This window comes from Zosterops lateralis (assembly GCF_965231275.1).
Source record: "Zosterops lateralis genome assembly, chromosome: 1".
NCBI lineage: Eukaryota > Metazoa > Chordata > Aves > Passeriformes > Zosteropidae > Zosterops > Zosterops lateralis.
Genome location: NC_139762.1, coordinates 140,856,525 through 140,870,992, shown reverse-complemented (window position 1 = coordinate 140,870,992; position 14,468 = coordinate 140,856,525). Strand labels below are relative to the sequence as shown.

Here is a 14,468-nt window from a genome sequence, read left to right as displayed (position 1 = left end):
TTACAGGAGATACAGGTCACCAAAATCCGGTCAGTCTCATTCACTATTGGCCAGCACAACATTTGAACAACCTGGTTTAGACATCAAAGTACCCCACAGGAGTTTTATCCTTAGTGAATCCAAAATCCATCTACTGTGGATGAGGTTTCCTTCTCACTAATTTCTTCCAGGGAAAGCCCCCATACCTGAAGACCTGACACTCTGGGATTTTTCCCCTATATGAATTGCAGTTCAGGGTCTGGCTCCTATCTCTCTGGCATTGGCTATAAATATCATTATTCTGTTTGAGTCCGTATGACCACCCCAGATTTGCAAGGAATGGAATAGAAGGCAGCAGATAATTTTTATCTGGACTTTGCATTAAATTTCTATTTGAAAGCAAAATGTGGAAGTTATGCTTTGATGGCAAGAAACAAGCACCTGCAGTGAATGTGAAGGCACGACGTCTAAAATCTGACTTTACAATGTTTGGATTTCTACCACAAATGGGTTAAGTAATGGGGTGTTTTGAGAGAAGATGAGGTAAATATCCATCCTGGTGTCTACGAATCATAAGTGAATATTGTAGAGGTGGTTTCCTTGGGGAAGAAGAGAACCCTGGAAAAATGCCTCAAACCCGTTCAAAATGCCGTAAACAAGCAGCTTATTCACATGTTCAAGTATGCAAATGTTACTAGAATGTTCCTTGTTCTCTGTATTACCATAGGTTAATTTTTGGTGCAGGAATTTTAATATTCTTAATCATTGTCCCCCATTGGACCTTTCCATCAGACCCCACCTTAACTCCCCATCCACACTGGGGTGTATAAATACCTCTGTTGGACCCAAGATCCTGCCCTTTGCCTTTTGCCCCTTGTTTCTGCCTTTGGTCTAGTTCGTTCCAATACAGTAGGTACTTTATTGTTTGTTGTTTTTGTGTTATTAAAATTGCTTTTTGGACAACTGGATCAAAGCTGTCTCTCTCTCCATCAAGTCATCATGAGGCTGAGTCCCAAGGAAACTCAAAAGGAGTCTGATTGTCTGGGCTCAAACCTCCTGTGAGTTTCAGCACATAAATATTTCTTCCCCCGAACAATAAGGAAGAAAAGTCTATTATTGGATTTAGAAAACAGGTCACCTACTAAATCAGAATATGAAAATGGATTGTGAAGAACAATATAAAATTTTCACGTTCCTTTATTTGTTGGATTAACCAGCATGTTAGAGTTTTATCCTCTAAGTGCTGATGGAGCAACATGAAGAAAAAATTTCTGTGGGGAACATGGTCCTTTAGAGAAAAGTATTAAGATGAAAGAAAGTCTGGATAAGTGTGAAGCTTTACTTAGAATCTCACAGTCAAAAAATTGGCTTTTATCAAGAGGGAAAAAAATGCTAAAATGTAATATCTGATCAGATATGTTTAGATAGGTTTTCTTTAAATTGTGAGTTGTTTGCCCTTTTAAAAATAAAGCCTCAGTTATTGTGATCATAATTTTTAAATATGAAGCACTTAAAACTATTTTTATAAAGACCATGTGCTCTCTAAAATTAAGATTATTCTTTTATTTTAAAAACTAAATCTGAACTTTATTCTCATACCAATTTAGAGGGATTTTAATATTCTTACTACCAGTGTGTGTATATATATACACACACATATATATACATATATGTAAATACATGTGTGTATATATATATATATATGTATATATAAACAAGAGTTTATGGTGCTTAACCCTCTTAAAGTGTCCTTTCCAATCTCAGTCCAATCTGCTCTTATTTTAGAGGTTGCAAAGTACTGACAGTTGATTAAATTCTAGATTTGTAAGAGCTTGATAAAACCCACATAACATGTAAGCTGCTTTAAAAAGTTTAAAAAACCAAAACCAGAAAACAATCCAGACTTCATCAATCTGCAGAGAGCTTCTTAAAGCCATGGGAAATAGAGGTTGTTGCAGGGGAAAGTGTGAAAAAAAATCCTCTGGAAGTAGAGGTAAAAGGAAACAAATGGTCAAACAGAACAGGTTTTTTTAATGGAAAAAGAGATTAAGGAAGGATTACAGTTTTTCCAAAGATAACAGGGGGAAGATACTAAATATGCCAACAGCAGATTGTTCTGAAGACTAAGGGCTGTCTCCTCATTTTACAGCTCTGATACCCATACCACAGAAATAGAATGCGTAATCATACCTAGAAAAAAAAAAATCTATCCTCTTCTCACCTGGACAAGTGGTCCTTTTGGGTGGGGAGCTCTAATCGTTTATGCAAATCAAATTAAACAACATCCAAGCTGCTGTGACTTTCAAAATGAGCTTTAACTGGATTTGTGGAATCCCTGATGAGAAAGAGATTACCTGCAACACAGGTGCTCAGTAAATCAGTGGCAGGATTTGCAGAGAGGAGTTTTCTATAGGGTATTCTCTCAGAGGACTCTTCTCATTATGCCATTTAATGTAGAAAAGGTTTTCTTCTTTCTCCCCAGTGATCTGACTCAAGCCATAATTAAAACTTGCAGACCCCCATATTTGTCCCACCTCGATGGGAAACATCCCTAGAAGCCCAGTGGATCAGGTTTGATACCAGCCTGGACCTTCTGCCCTGAATATTCCTTGCAAGACTGGGAGCAGGCAGTGCTTGCTCCCCACCCACTCTCCTGCCTTCAGCCTTCAGCTCCATCTCCTCTGCCAGTGTGTTACATCCTCAAGAGCATTTTCATAAGAATTAAGGAAAATATTAAAGGCCTTTATTTCCACATAAGAGAACCTTCTCTGTGGAATTTGAGATTATTTCTGCAGAGAAAGGGACCTGCTTGCTGAGGACTATCTTGGAGAGGGATTTAAACAAAACAACTATAAAGACTAATGCATCGTGGCTTTAGTAACTCCTAGAACTAGGTAGCTGCACTGAAACTGCACAAATGTAGTGCTAAAATTAGAATATTTTTCTCCATTTGGCTTGTCAAGATTTAAAACCTGGAGGATTTGTTTCTGATTTGAGTTCACTGCCTCCCAATAGTTTATCACAGCAGGGGCAGAGCAGCCTGGCTGGCAAGCTCTCTCAAGAGGTAAAGAGTTTGCTCATCATGAATGATGCATAACCTGCTATGCTGGGAACAATAATGAACGCCTCTCCAGAGGGTGAATGTAAAAGTCAAACAGATATCGACTTTTTTCTCCTCTGATCTCAAACAAATTCTTTATAAAATATTATTAGGTGCTCCAAATCTACTAGAAAGAATGCAAACAAAATGTTTCTGAGAGGATATATATTGGGTTTTCTGAACATTAGTCCAGACCCCAAGTTATTCATGTTAGTAAGATGCACTTTAACAATTTTGCTTAGCTTGAAAGCAGCCTCCCATCCATGTTTTCCTATTGCTTTGTCCAGGCTTCATTAGTTGCCTTGCTCTACGGCAGTCTTGGATAGAGAGTTGAAGTGTGGCCATGACACCAGAGAAGTTTCTAATTATGACTAAATGCCTTTCCTATGAATAGCTGTCCTGTACTGTTGTGATCTTGTTACAAGAGAAGTGGTAAGGGCTGGACTGATTTTATAGTCTTCTAGCCATAATAACTTAACTATTTATTTTTTTGTGATTTTCCCTGTTTAGTCCTTTTAAGTCATAATTTGCAGCTTCAGTTAGTAAAATATTCCTGCAGAATTTTTGTTGCACAACAATATTCCTGACTTCACTACACAATAATTGTTTTCAGATATGTATAACTTGACATATGTATGTGCGGTGCAGGAAAAAGCAGCGTGACAAAGTTATCTGAGAGACTCTTTATAATTAATTTGTAATATTTCAGGGTTTAAATGTTAAGCAAATTTCAAGTAAAGATTGGAGAAAGAGCAGGTTAGGACACCTGGTATATATTGAATGTAATTCTTCATAAAGTCAGCCTTTCAATGTGTGTCTAGATTTAATATGTTGTTCATTTAAAACTTAGAGACTTTTTATCCTGAGAAACAGAAATTAAAACAAAATTTAGTGCAGGTTTCTGCTTCTCATTAAAGAAATTTCACAGCATTTTCACAATGAGGGAAATTACATACTCATTGGTTTTGAAGAGTTTTCAGTAGCTAATTAGGAAAGTGAGTTAAACTATCTATTTTCATTGCCCAGATATGATGAAAGCAGAATTTCCTGCTGTGTCCTTACAACAAAATCAAGCTAAGAACAAAGACAGTGTCTTTGAAGTGTTCATTAACAAAGTAGAGCACTGGTTGTCAACCTTTTTGAAACACACAGATATCAAATGAAAGTATTAAACCAAAATTTCAAACAGGTAGTAGAAAGTTATGATTTTGTTGGAATAAAATGGATTTATGAAAACTGAGAGCCTCATGTTTGTTTTTTTATTCATAGTTACAATGTTTTGAGAACAAAATTGGAGGACATTTTTTGGTGCCCATATTTCATTGCTTGATATAAATACATTTCTTAAGCACAGGCCATTAACTATAATTCATTAGAAAATATTTAAATTTATTTTATCAGTAACTGCTAAACAGGGGCTGTTTTTACAACATATTTGCCTGCGCTGCCTCCTGCAGCTTGCTTCTCTGATATATATTCATCTTTTGATGATAAAGTCTTTCTGGTACTCATCAACTCCTTTAACTATGTCAAGCTCTAAAATGTTTTAGATTTTCATTAAAAAAATCTAATTTTTTAATGAAAATTAGGAAATAAGTAGGCACAGATGTTCCCTCAGTTTCACAGGGTGCTGGGACTTCCAAATGGTGTCACACAGATAATACCATACAGGTAAATGCATAAACATCATTAGCAATGACTGCTGGAGTAATTCTCCTTTGTAGCCACACTGCTGCTCATTTTCATAATTGAGTCATTAGAATTAGGAAATTAATTTCAATTAAAAATGCTAATTGGTACTTTAAACTACCCCAGGTGCTTAAAAACAAAAGGATAACAATAAAAAAATCCTATCCTTCATGATCTGAAAATACAACTGAAAGTCCTGACTTTCTGAAACACTTCTGAAAATTTTGTGTACAAGCCTTGCTGGGAGTTAATGGGCATGGGGGAGGCAGAATGAAAAAATATGTAGGAGCTTTATTATATATAGACTTTTGGAATCACACATTGGAAACTGAATCACTTTAAAACTGGAGTCAGGTTGCCCTGCATCACCCAGGCTCCATAAACTCTTTTGCATCATCCAGGTCTGCACTGCATTCTCTTCCTTCCTCTGCAGTTACTGAATGAATTGCAATTGGTGTAAAAGCTGAACTTGCATCTGAAGATATTTTCAATGGAAAATGAGCCTATGGAGCTAATTCAGATTTACAGAGATCATAGGCCCAGACATTTCTGAACAACAAAATGGCTTCTTTAAAGCGTCAAACTGGAAAACTTCACAGCAAAAGCAAAACAGTGCAAGGAATTCTTGAATCCTGAAAACCCACAAAGGGAGACACTGCTGGAAAATAATGACATCTGGAAAACACATGACATCCAAATTTCAGGTCACAGTAACATGAAGAACAGCAAAAAAGTTTTTTCATCCTTAGTGGGATTTTGGTGATTTCACCTCCTATTTTCATTGCTCCTTATGCAATGTTTGCAAGTGAATGAATGAAACTTGAAAAAAATCAGCTCATATATATGAAATGTATCTGGAAATACAGAAAAAATCTCTTGTTTTTTGCCAGCAGCAGGAGCTGACACAGTAGAAAGTTTATATTTGTTATCCAGAAAATCCACAAATACTTGTTAGAGGGTCCTTAAAAACCTCTGGCAATGAGAGATCTTTCCTTGTCAGTATTATAGTTTCCTTGTAAAGCTCCACATTTCTAATGGTGGTTTTTGCTCCTCTTGCTTTTCTCTAAAACACAGATTATAAAATGTTTGGCTCACAATTGGGTGGCATTCCGTGAGTGGCTGTTTTAGGCATTGCACAATACTGCATAGTGATAGCAGTAACATTTATCATTGTTAGAATGACAGAAGATTAGAGATTATGAATCCAAGGGATATTGAGAAATTGGAAGGGTCATTTTGGAAGAGCAGAAACTTAATTTCTTGGTTTTAACAATACACATTAATGAATAGAAGTACACAGTAACGAATAGAAGTACATCTGAAGCATTTTTATAACTTCCATGATTATATAAAATTGGAGCCTAATTCTGTAATTGTTTATGGACAAGCATACCACTCCTTGTTGTAGTTTAAAACTCATGTTGTTTTGTTCTTACTTTAATTTTGCTTCTGATTTAAACAAAGTAAATTAAAAACAGACCTTACAGGATCTTTCTGGCAAGCTGTCACACTACATATGACATGCCATATATCAGACATGTCAATACATTTTAATTTTCTGTTATTTTCAGAATTAGAAGATGTGTGGGGATGAAAGAAGCCTCAAGAGATTTAAATTAAGTCATCCACTACTATAAAAAGTAGCAGTACCACCACTGAAAGCAACAAAAAAGTTGCCCTTGCTGTAAGTATCCTTCAGTTTAAACAGTTCCTGGGAAGTGAAGGGGAAATAAATTAAAGTGGAATAAATTTGGAACTCCTGGAATTATTATCTGGAAGAATTACACAAATAATTTTTCCTCCATTTTCGCTGCAAATTTTTGCTCCTCAGCAGTATTTCTAGGAGTTTTCAGAAGTCACATCACAACTATCATCCTGCAACTCTTTTTTCCCCTCTTCATAGGAAATTAAAATAACAGAAATAATTTAGTAAACTTTAATCCTTATTTTTTAAAATGTGACATGCATTAATAACTATTTTTTTTACATTCATCTGACCTACAGATTCCATGTATCATGAAATATTTGTCCTCAAGACAGAAAAATGTCAGCAGTCACTGAATTACTGCCTGTGTACTCATTAAGTGAGCGTGAACAAGTTGCTAAAAAAAGTGGTCATCTAAAATGTGACCTTGTCAGTTTTCTTAAAGTAGATAGGTTTAAAAATTGCTGAAATGAGATGTTACCTCAGAAACAAATGGAAAAAATAGAATGCTGTGGGAAAACAGGCTTTCCATTCCTCAAGATGTTCCAGTATTTGAATATATTTTAATGTTGCTGTTCCGAATACAAATGAAAAGCTGAAAAGTTTATTAAACATTTTTATATATAGTGGTCTGCATAATAAAAAAAAATTATAAAGTCACAAGAAAATGAATCAGAAATATTTCAGAATGCTTTGTTTCAAAATTTTGAGTTAGTTTATTATTAAATGAAGTTTTAGAAGAGATCTTTCCTTTAGTGTCCTGTTGTCTGTATTTTTCCCCTGTGGGCATTTTCCTTGGCCCAAGGACATCTCCCCTTATGCATTTCCAGTCATATGATTCCTGTGACACACTACTTTGTTTGCTTATAGGTGAATCTCAGCTTCAGTGAGGTAACACTCCAGGAAGTTCTGCCCTCAGGGAAAAACACAGCCCTAAATCTTACAAAGCATGAGGCCAAGACAAAAGTCATGGTTCAACCTGACTTAACAAAAACAAACATTTTAGATCCAACCACAAGTTCCCCCCTCTCTGAAAAAAAGGAAAAAAGGAAAGAAAAAGAAAAAGAAAAAGAAAAAGAAAAAGAAAAAACAACAAAAAAACCCCTGACAAAACAAAAACCAAACCAACAAACAAAAAATCTGCCACCCAAATGGAAATAATCTGTTTTCATTTTCCTAATGGACAATACAAGTTCAGCAAAATTGGACTTCTCGAAATATTTGTCTTTGTACTAACTTTGGTTTACATGAGAGGATAAAATAATTCTAATGAGAAAATCTCAGTATAATATGGAACAAGAGAATATTTTGTTAGTGTTATAAAGTTTTTTTATAATAAACTCTAGAAAACTATGGTCAGAGTAAAGCCTACAAAATCATGGTTTATGAAACATTATGTAAGAATAAAAGGAAAAAACCCCAAACACACCAAAATCCCCAAAAGACATGAAGATATGATCCTGCAGTTAAAAAAAGAACAGAGCATCCTAGATAACATCCCTCAAAGTCTTTTCAGTCAGCAATGGCTGCAGAGATGTTCTGGCAGAGATACCTGGCATTACTCAACACAGTCATGTGTACTGAGTCATTAGTCAATAAAGTCCAGAATAGGACATCTTCCTAGAACTCTGCTTAAGAGCATGACTTTCAGGGGGCAACTGAAATAGATTTGAGAAGTCATATATATAGCTATACAGCAGGGCAAAATAAAAGGCTAAATTAATTTCAAAATGATACAACCATGTAACATATATGGTATGGATGCTTCTCCTTTGGTGTAAAATAATAACCAGCAACCTTCTTTTTATTTGATTGTCCTGGGTTGTAGTGTAGGATGTACACAAAGGATTTATTCTATCACCATCTTCATGAACTGTTAAACCAAGTGGGGCAGTGTCTTCCCAGGCCCCCTTCCTTTGGGCTCTTCTGCTAATGGCCCATCAATGCCTTGCCCATGACTCACAGGTAACTCCCTCCAGGAGTTATCTCTGTTTAATGGGCCATCAAGGACCCACTTCACAACTCATCATCCCATTGGGAGATGCTCCGCCCAGGGGGAGGAGCCAAGCATTCCCACCTGGATAGAATCTGGGATTTGGGACAGTACAAGCAGCCCTTACCCACTGGATTCCCAGAGGACCCGAGCTACCAGACCTTTCTACAGGATCACTGCTTCAGGAAGATCACCTCATCTGGACTGCTTCCACCACCCTGCTCAGGTTGTATTCTGACTGTCAGTGGTCCTTTGTGTTATTGCATTCATTTTATTTTATTTTACCTTTTTACTTTTCTTCTTAATAAATTATATTTCTGACTTGGAGCCTCTCACTCATTTTGCTTTCAAACCACGACATCAATATTTATTTTGGGTCACAAAAAGTCATTACCTAAGATCAACCATACCTGTTTAGATCAAAAGTGCACCTCACCCAGTATGGTCTTGCACACAGTAGCCAACACTTGATTTTTCAAGACAAGTTTAAGAACAGAAAACCAGAATAGAAATACTTTGCTGCAGTGGCCTCCCAGCTGCAAAAATCCATCTATGAGCCCGAAGGGATGCTTTAGTATTTTCTCTGCCTAGATAGACTGCACTTCCATGAGCTTGCTTAGCTTTGAAAGACTCACAGAAGCAGTCAAATTGGAAGGGACAACATCTGGTCCAGCCTTCCTGCTCAGGAAGAGCCATCCCACAGCACATGGCCCAGGATTGCATCCAGATGGTTCTGGAATATCTTTCAGTTGACTAGTGTAAATTTTAATATCTATAACACTCTGAAACATGAAGCTCCCCAGCTTAACCCCTCTTGTGTAAAGAAGCATTTTTAAACACCTGCCAGTTGCTGTTTCATTTGATGGCCTCTTCTGTGGGAAAGGATGATGAAGAGCCACTCCATTCGTCCTGTTTCCTAGGGGAAACCTTTTAGGTGTCATATCAACACAATACACACCAGCACAGTATAAAACTCAGCTAACATGCACAAATCAGAGGGTATCACACTGGAGCCAACAAGGCTAAAAAAAGCCTGATCTTGTCCAATTATCAATACCAGTTAATACAAAAATAGGAATGTTTTTCCTGGTGACCATACCTGCCTCTGGTTTTCTGTCTCTAGTCTCAGTCTGGCTTCCACACATCTCCTGGTCTCCAGGAAGGCTTGACGCTGTGCTCTGTCTGATAGGTAGCTAATGAAGATTCCTGCAGTGTTCATGCACATAAATAACACTGCCTGAGCTGCAATCTGCAAGGAACAACAAATAGGATTCAATTAGACAGGAGAAGCAAAAAACATCTGGTAAAAAAAAACCGAAAGGGAGACGAAGACAGCTTTGTAGGCTGCAAAAATAGCAGTAAGAAAAGTTTGCATAAAAGAATGTTTTGGATCTTAAGTAGAGACATCAACTTTGTAAATTGTCTCTGCCTTGAGGATGAGATATACAGTATTTGGCGGCATTAAACTCTGGTTGAACCACAAATTATATTTCCAAAAATTGACTCACAGAGCGCTAGCCAGGAATGATTACAAACGTAATTAGCAATTTTTTTTGGCACTGCCTCTTCTACAAGAGCAACTTTGTGATTTGTTTCATTTGTGCTTTAGTTTGGGAAGCAAGCCATATTAAGGAACATAAGGAATGTCAGTTAGCTAAGAATTAATATCAGTGATAATAGTTACTGTATTATTATTGACCAAATTAAATACATTCATTTCAGCTGATGCCAAAGCACGAATTTGCACAATCTGAATTCTGAACCGTTCAACAGGGGAAGCTGAAAGGATAAGCAAATTCTTGCAGAGCCAGTGCCAGTGTACACAGACTTTTTATTTGCTGAAATCTACGTAAGAGCTGAACTGGTTTTCCTTGTAGCAGCTGCGTCACAGCTTCCTTCTTTTCCATATGAAGTCAAGAGAGCCAAATGGGAGTGGATCATTGGACAGTGTAAATTTCAGTGGATTATTTGTCTTCTCTTGACCTCTCTTTGTGCTCTGCATGTTTGTAAGGCAGGGCACATCAACACCATTGAAGTGAGGATTGGTTAGGAAAGTGAGTAAGAAGCTGGCATTATTTGACTGTACTAGAGAGAGGACAAAGTTCTGCAGCCTCAGTACTTTTATCCAATATCTCATCCTTGTTATTGGTTGAGATTTCAAAGGCTATGATAGCTGTGGGTGATACCCACAAGGTCGTAGCAACACCAGAACAGCCACAACAAGGTAGATCAAATGTTCATCATTCAGGATACTCTTTCTAGTAGTGGAAAACAGAAAGTCCTCAGGCAAGAGTGGAAGGATAAAACAGAAAATAGTATGTACAAAAGTACAGCAATCATTCAGTGATGTCTTGTCAAAACAGTCTTAAACACTCCAACAATCTGTGGTTGCAGAACATTTTGAAATAGACATTGTATTTTCTTACTATCATCGAATAATCAGTTTTTCTAAAATCCAAGTGTCGTTTGTCCTAATAGAGGACAAACTTCCTAATCTCATGCTTTGACTCAGATCTGCAGGTCTTGCTCCCCACAGTCATGTGGGTTTGAAAGTGAGATCTGATATCAGACCAAAAGTATCTGGCTGAAAATTCAACTTTATATATTCCCATATTTCTGAATCTAGAGTATTGTTCTACTATAGTACAGGGAATTAATTTGCAATTTATATGCCATGATTAAATAATAATGCATATCATGGCTCCAGATGAAGTTTTGTTTAACCTTTTCCAGAAGCAGATGCCTAGACAAGGCTTGTGAGAAGTAGGGCATGATTAGCATGATCTTTGCATCTCCCTGCCTTCCAGGATCTTCTAAGCTGAAGGTGGTATACTCAGTGCACCTGCACAACTTTTCCTGATGCCTTTCTCAAGTTAATAGTATATTTGGCTCCTGTGTCTCTCAATAATAAAGATTTTTTACAATTTAATTAGATCCTTTGTGATAAATATGTTTCCTTTTTTTTCCTTTTAATTCACAGTTTTATAATTTCCTTGAGTGCTGCATGATATTTATAAACAGTGAGTAATCATTTTCAATTAATTTGCTTGTCACCATTGCTTGATTTTACTGACTTAAGACATAACCCCTCGCTTTTACTTTTTAAAAGGGAGGAATTTGAGACTCTTTAGTCACTCTGCATGTATCACTATTCTCCCTTTGCACTTCCTGCTTTTTTCCTGTTATCTACCATACTCTGGTAGTATCAGAGAGATGTTGCCCTGGACCAGCCAGCTTCCCCCAGACACTCTCTGCCTTTGCTCCAAGATAAATCAGAGAAGGCAGAAATTTATCTATGAGATAACTCCTTTCTGGTGGAAGCTACCAAGAGGTGTATGATGAGATGACATGAGACTAACTCAGAACTGAGTTGTTCAGCAGGACAACTGAAATCAGCTGTGGGAGGTTGGAGGAGACAACTTTTCAAACCTTTTTGACTGACTTTTAACCTTGACCTGGACTGTATTTTCACACATACTAGGAAAGTAAGAGTAGAGAGTGAAAAAAAAGGGAAAATCCCTCCAGAACATTTGAAAAGTGGATTTCAACAGTGAAAGCAATGACAAGGTGGTTGCCTTCGCTTGCAAGTTCATTTGCAATTTCCTCATAAGCCCAGTTCATTCACCTATCTCTGCTAATGCTCAGGACTTGTTCCACTCACTTCAGCAGATCTCCTTAGAGCAAATGCACTAGAATTTGGCTTTCAATTAGATTTCATGAGTACATAATTTGATTTGGAGGAAGGGAATAGTGGAAAACGTGTTACAGGTAAAACAACAGCCTGTGCAGGGGCAGAATCAGCTTTCTTGACACACAGTAGTCTGATTGAAACCATTCCAAAGAGTAAAGCACTATGACTTGCAAGGCATATTAATCAGGGGCTCTTGTTAATAAAAGAATAAAAAATACTCAAGTCTCAAATGTAAGACTTGAGTCTCTTATTGCTGCTCCTTTTTCCCAGAGCTTACTGAGGCCAATTCCAGAAGTCTCGGAGGATTTTCTACAACCAGTCAAGGCTACAAGCCAGGACAGACTGTTTTCAAAGACGTACAGAGTTTCATATCTTTTTTACTAACCTGAAATAATCAATGCTCACACAGTAGGGAAGGTGAGGCATAATTTGAAAAAAGAAAATACTTTCACAACATTTATAAGTCTATTTGTACCTTGCACAGCAGTTAAATAACAAAGAGTAATAGCACAGCAAGTGATCTTAAAAAAGCCATGAGTGATATATTTTGATTCTAAATAGGGCTCTGAGGATGTCTGCTACTTGAATAGTTAAAAAAAGCAGAGAAGGTACCCTTCACCACACTGCTTGGGAATATCTCTGTAACAGGATCATCACTGTCCCTATTGAACCTGCAGTCACACATAATCACATAATAGGAGGAACAGAGCTAAGACAAGATCACTGAGGCAGTAGAATCACAGAATCACAGAGTCATCAAGGTTGGAAGACACATTTCCAAGCATCAACCATTCCAAGCATCAACCCAGCAGCACCATAATCACCCTTAAATAACATCCCAAAGTTCCACATCTAGATGCCTCTTGAAAAATTCCAGACTCAACTACCTCCCCAGTCAACTTCTTCCAATGTCTGACTACTCTCTCAGAAAGAATTTTGTTTCTAATATCTAGTCCTGGCACAATTTACTTTAGTCTTTTCACTTGAGACATGACAGAAGAGACTGACTACCACCTCACTGAAACCTCCACTCATGTAGTAGTAGAAACCATTGAGGTCCCCCTGGATGTCCTCCAGATGAAACAACCCCTGTTGTCTCAGCCTCTCCTCACAGGACATGTTTTCCAGACCCTTCACCAGTTTCATTTCCCTCCTTTGGACATGCTCCAGCAGCTCAATGTCCTTCTGGAAGTCAGGGGCCCAAGAAGAAGCAGCCATTTAAATTCTTACTCCAAAACTCTGCTCTTCGTTTCTCATAGGGGATGATTAAGAACTTAGTTCACATAAAAATCACATGTCAAATAAATTGTCCTTTTATAAATTGTCCTTTATAAAGTGTCCTCCATACAAGCACCTCAGAACCCTTTGCAAAATCATTATGAAAACTAGCAAAAAACCCCACAGGACATGAAAGGAGAGGATGCAAGTCAGACATAAGCTTAGTTTAAATTTGACAGAACACATTGATTGAAATAACATCATTTTTATCTGCCACTCATATAAAAAAGGCTTTGCCAAGACAGCTGAAACAAGAAAATATTTTGAGTTGATTTTAGAACCACCAGGTTTCAAGGAAACAATTTAAAGGCACCAGACATTGCTTATCAGGAAGAAGTGATAATCAAAGCAAGTACAGTATACAAATGCAAGAGAACAGAAAAAGGAAAATTCATTGAAAAGATGGTGAAGAACTCCCAAGTCTGTTGTGATGTGGTAGGTAATCAGCTATGAGGCAGAGTTGAAGCTACTTCAGGATCAGGAAGTTCAGAAGGGTACAAGTGAGATACTGGACTAAGCATAACAACATTTTTTAGGCATTTCTTCTATTAAGACTACCTAATTAAGTGGCCTTCCTTAGGAGTTTACACAGAACCTTGTAAGCTTATGAATGACTGGAAGCAAGTTAAAGAAGGTTTAGCAAATGTCAGAAGTTTCAAGACTTCAAAACTCATACTGTGAAATCACATTGAACTGTGTTTTAGTTTTATTACGATGTCCCTTTTTGAAATATGCAGTTGCCCATCAGGAAATTCAGAGCCACAAGGCCAGTCACTAGCAGATGTTTATGGAGTGTATAGTGATTGACTGAGTTCAGCACTTCCAAAGAACACAATACCTGAGGAAAAGTGAATATTTATGAGCATTCAACAAACCAAATGGATTGGAAATACATTGACTGATAGATGACCCTAAAAGATTGTAACTGACTCAAGCAATCTTTATCATCAAGTTGAGACAACAACAGCATATATCCACATGGAAAGCACAGTGGAGGCAGAGGAAAGAGAGCTGACTAAGTTTAGAAATTATT

The 14,468-nt window shown here is 37.2% G+C and overlaps 1 protein-coding gene across 1 annotated transcript in view; it reads right to left on the bottom strand.

The window, feature by feature from the left end:
- Positions 1–14,468, bottom strand: part of ADCY8 (adenylate cyclase 8) — a 120,756-nt gene that overhangs the window by 78,942 nt on the left and 27,346 nt on the right. Inside the window, exon 2 of the mRNA XM_083867583.1 lies at positions 9,566–9,715. Coding sequence (XP_083723709.1) covers positions 9,566–9,715 — 150 coding nt within the window. The remainder of the gene's footprint in view (positions 1–9,565; positions 9,716–14,468) is intronic.